The sequence below is a fragment of the Nematolebias whitei genome, unplaced genomic scaffold, assembly GCF_014905685.2.
Source record: "Nematolebias whitei isolate Nwh7 unplaced genomic scaffold, NemWhi1 Nwh_scaf_3723, whole genome shotgun sequence".
Taxonomy (NCBI): domain Eukaryota; kingdom Metazoa; phylum Chordata; class Actinopteri; order Cyprinodontiformes; family Rivulidae; genus Nematolebias; species Nematolebias whitei.
Window position 1 is genome coordinate 1 of NW_023622268.1, and position 4,876 is coordinate 4,876.

Genomic DNA, 4,876 nt, shown 5'->3' on the forward strand with positions numbered 1-4,876 from the left:
TACCTTTAAGCTAGCCTTTTGCTACATTTACCTTTAAGCTAGCCTTTCGATACTGTTGCTTGTCTTTTGATCAGTTTAGCTAGCACTATGCTATTTTAGCTTAGCATCCTCAGATGTTGGAGCTGCTCTGGCTCCTTTCCACATTTATTTCAAGTATTTCTTGTTCTTAATGTTTTTAAGCATTTAGTAAATCTGTCAGCTTCTGCAGACTTTTATCTACATCAGGATTTCATTTGTCTCCAAAGCAGCCGAGGGGAGAAGCTTCTGAACCCGGTTCTGTCCAGTTCAAACGGTTCTTACGTCGCTCTCCAGCAGGTTGAACATGCTCTGCTCTGCGATCTCTTTGCTCTCGTCGAACTTCTCCAGCGCCTGTTTGATCTCGTCGTCCTGGACCTTCCCCTGCCGCTTCTTCTTGTAGTCGAAGTCCAAGCGGCGGCCTTCCATCTTCTTCAAATGATGCTGCAGGAGGACAAATCCCAGGTGAGTCCCTGAAATCTGCAGCTGCGCAGGAACGACAACGTCCAGCTTCATTTATCACGCACGCCTGAGTTCACGCACCTGGATCTCCTTCACGTCTTTATCGTGGAGGTTCTGCAGAGGATCGATGAAGTTCTGTTTGACCTCCATGTCCAGAGCATCTTTCACCTCCCCGAGCTCCTTCATGGCCTCGCCAGCATCCATCAGCGCCAGTCCTGGATGCAAAAATTCAACACGAGCAGAGATTAATTATTATTGATCAGCTATAAAACACAAATATTCTCAAACCATCATCGGTTTGTCTCATCAGGTGTCCAGCAGCACGGAGAAGAAACTACAGTAACTACACTAATTACATTTCCTGTGAAAATGCACTGTGAATCCTTATTGCTTTAGAACTTGCTGAAAAACAGCTGAAATTAGCTAAACAAATTGAATTTTAGCTGAAAAAGAACAAGCCGAAATTAGCAGAAGGAAGCAGAAATAACACATATTTGCTGAATTAGGTTTAAGCAGAAATGAGCACAAAAAGGTGAAATTAGCAAAAAGTAGCTAAAAAAGCAGAAAGAAGCTTAACTACCAGAAGGAAGTGGAAAGAGCTGAAATGAGCTAAAAAATGTGTAATTAGCAGAAAAGGCTAAAAATAGCATAAACATAAGTAGTTGAAATAAATGAAACTAGCAGAAATAATCTGAAACTAGAGGCTGAAATTAGTAGAAAGATTTAATTAGGCTGAAAGTAGCAGAAATTACCACAAAAAAATTGAATTTATCTGAAAACAGCTGAAATTAGCTAAAAAATGCTAAAATGTAACTGAAAAGGAAGAACAAGCTTAAATTAGCAGAAGAAAGCAGAAAAACACGTTTGCTGAAAGAAACAGAAACAAGCACAAAAAATTAGAAATTATCTGAAAAAGCTGAAATGAGCAAAAATCAGCTGAAAAGTAGCCAAAAAAGCTTAAATTACCAGAAGGAAGTGGAGAGCACATTTTTGCTGAATGAGGCTGAAAAAAGTTGAAACAAGTGCAAACAATGTGGAATTAGCTGAAAAAGCTAAAAATAGCATAAAACAGCGTTCAGTAGCCGAAATAGCAGAAAAAGCTGAAACTAGCAAAAATAAGCTGAAATTAGCCTAACAAGCTGAAATTATCAGAAATAAGTTAGAAGAAGCATAAAACTTGTACATGTATTTAGCAGAAATAATCTGAAAGGAGCACACAACAGCTGAAATTAGCTGAAAGTAGCCTAAGAAAGTTTAAATTAGCAGCAGGAAGCTGAAAGAAGCTGAAGCAGAACAAAAAGTGAAAGGAGCAGTAAAAGGTTGTAAACACAGCTAAAGAGTTGAAGGATGGAAAATGAGCTCAATTCATTTTCTCTGAGGAAAAAATGTCAGAAAAGGCTAAAATATTTCAAACAGCTAAAGTTGCACCAACACCAAAAGTCATAGCAGGATTGTCCTGAAAGAGCCGAACGTTTTGATTCATGACTTGTTGAAACAGATGAAACCTGCGGGACGAGACCGATGCAGAAAAATGTTGGGAAGAGTTTAAAGTAACTGGAAGAATAACGAATATGAACAGGCTCAAAACAGATTTTATGATTAATTATAAAATCACAACATGTCGTCCCTCCTGTTGCTCACAGAGGTCCAGGTCCAGGTTCAGGTCCAGGTTCAGGTTCAGGTCCAGGTTCAGGTTCAGGCTCTTACCAAAGCACGACTCTTCTCCTAACTCTCGTCCGAACTTGAACATGGCGTCGCCCAGGATGGTTTCGGCCTGCGGGTAACCGGGTCCCTTCTCCTGCCCGCGGATCTTGGACATGGTGTTGATCATACTCAGCTTGGCTCTGGACGCTGCGAGAGAGCAGAGGTCAAAGGTCGGGAGAGGTCAAAGGTCAGGAGGACGACCGGAGCCCAGACTCTGTGTGAGTTTCGTACCCGGGTTGGGCTGAAGGTACTCAGTGGTTTTGGTCATGATGTCCAGAACCGCTCTGCTGGTGATGTCCACCTTCTGCAGGAGACAGCAGGACATCAGTGAGACACTCAGACCTCACTTACAGGAAGTTGGACACGATATCAGAGAAAAAAACACTAACACACAAAACTGAGTGTTTTTCATCAGCCAGTGCAAAAGTGGCAACAACTCCATTAACGTTAGAGAACCGGAGCTAAAGTTTGACGTGGTAGTAGCCGAGGTCTGAAGAAATGTTCGGATGTACGTCTACAGCTGATTAACTTTCAGAGCCAACCAAATTTAAGATGGCCGCCACAGCTAGTCAACCTTTACCAACACGTTCATGGCTACAAGTCAGTCATTCTTAGACACCGAGCGAAGACTTGTGGTAGTAGCTGAGCCTGATTCCCAACACGCACTCTGAGCGCTGGGCCTGTCGCGATAATCAATACATCAATTAATCTCACGATAAATGAAAATTATCGACCTCGTTCTCATTTATCGGTTTTATCCTTTCTTCTTGTCTCTCTTTCTACTGAAGACACTGGACGACAAAAGACTCTTCACTGACCCCGCCCTTTCTCTTTAAAATCTCTTAAATCGTCCAAAATCATGTTTTTGTTTCGTTAAAATCAGCTAAGCTGAGACGATAAGCTACAAGCTAAGCTAACAGGCCGACCTCGGGGAATAAACCTCCATCTTGTCGAAGCTCCAAAATTCACAGTTGAAACTCGTGTTTTCGTGTAAAAAATTGTTTTTTCTCTGCAAAAAGAATTTGAGAACTTGTTAAATGATTTTTTTATTAAAAGCTTTGTGTGAAAAATGCTAAAGAACTCAAACCACACCGAGCGTCCGCCATTTTGAGAACCAAAGAGAGACAGCCCATGTCCGGTCAAGGGGCCTCCCTCACATTTTTCTTAAAGAGACGCTGCTCACTCCCTCACTATCCATCCTTCGGTTCAAACAGTCTTATACTAACATCCAGTGGTAAAAAAAGGTACTGCACACATAATTAACATCTTAAATTTGACAATAATTATTAATTATTGTCAAATTTCAAACAATATTATCGTTTATCGCAATAATTTTGGAGACAATTAATCGTCCAGCAGGATTAGTTATCGTGATGGGCCTCCTGAGCGCTAACAGACCGCGTGACGTTTTACTTTGAAAGTTGGACGTTCCAGGCGGCGGGTGATAAGCATTCCATCAAGGAATGTTGCATTTTTAATCTTAAAAGTTTTTAGACGGTTTACAAAAACTGACGTTTGTTTTTTTAAAGTTAATGAGACATTTTTTAGTCGTTTTTTCTTTTTCATTTAAAGAAAAGTTTATAATTTTCCAACTAGAACTTCTCCATCAAACAGCTGAGATAAAAACCAGCAGCAGATTTAAACAGTTCGTGTTTTTAAGAGTTTCATCTCTGACTGGACCACAGCCTCTTCGGTTGAATATCATTTAAATATATTTGTGTCAAATGTGAAGATTTTATGCAACTTGTTGATTTTTCACTAAAGCACTTTTACCAAGTTCTGACGACCTGAGCTGCGAGTCAGATCTAAATAAATAAACTGAATTTATTTAGATTGAATAAAATGAAGATAAATTCAATTAATGACCTTTTCCATTTCTTTGAAGTCGTCATCGAGTTTGGTTCCTTCCGCTCCTCCGACCTTCTCGCTGACTTTCTGTGAAGACAAACAGTTGAATGTTCTCGTGTGTCCAACACGTTAGTTTGTGAAACCGTCGTCTCGTGTCTGGAGCGCTCGTGGAGAGAAAATGCTCCGAGATGAAAGACCCGAAGACGGAAACAAAAACGATTTATGCATGAAAACAGAATACGAGCGAGCTGAGGGTAAATCTGAACAACATGTTTTATTACTTTATTTTTATTACAGCTCAGTGATGAGATCTGAGCCGCCGCCAAAACTATGTAATAATCAGGTAATATCTTAACAACAAGATAATTACCTGCAGTTAGACTGAATATAATTAAGAGGTTAATTTAAACTAATGCAATAATGTAAATATTACGAATAAATACTGCTGTTGCAAATTTCTTACCAGTAACTAACAGTAACTGTTTAGATCAGTCCAATGTTTCATAGGAAAATAGTTTATACGTAATTTATTACACATTTTGTTTGGAGTCAAAATTATTCTGAAGAAACTTCAGTTTACAGAAAATATTTGTTTTTGTAAAAAACAAATGAGGTGAAAAATACTGAACAACCTGTTTAACATTTCAGATTATTGACCAGCCAACCAGCCCGATAACCAACTAGTTAACTGACAAACCATCCTACTAGTTCATCAACCAGTTAACTGACCAACCAACTAACCAACCAACCAGTTAACCAAAAAACTGTTAACCACCATCCAACCAACAAACCAGTTAACCACCAACCATCCAACCAACCAACATTCAAATACTTAGCAAACCAGTTA

At 39.5% G+C, this 4,876-nt stretch overlaps 1 protein-coding gene across 1 annotated transcript; it reads right to left on the reverse strand.

Annotated features, from left to right (window-relative positions):
- Positions 1 to 291: 291 nt before the first annotated feature.
- On the reverse strand, positions 292 to 4,141 carry LOC119429610 (endophilin-A1-like; the record flags this gene model as incomplete). Its single annotated transcript, XM_037697208.1, has 5 exons — positions 292 to 459; positions 559 to 692; positions 2,185 to 2,328; positions 2,413 to 2,485; positions 4,048 to 4,141. Coding segments are annotated over 5 exons (613 nt in total), but the record flags the coding sequence as incomplete, so codon positions are not given.
- Positions 4,142 to 4,876: the final 735 nt, after the last annotated feature.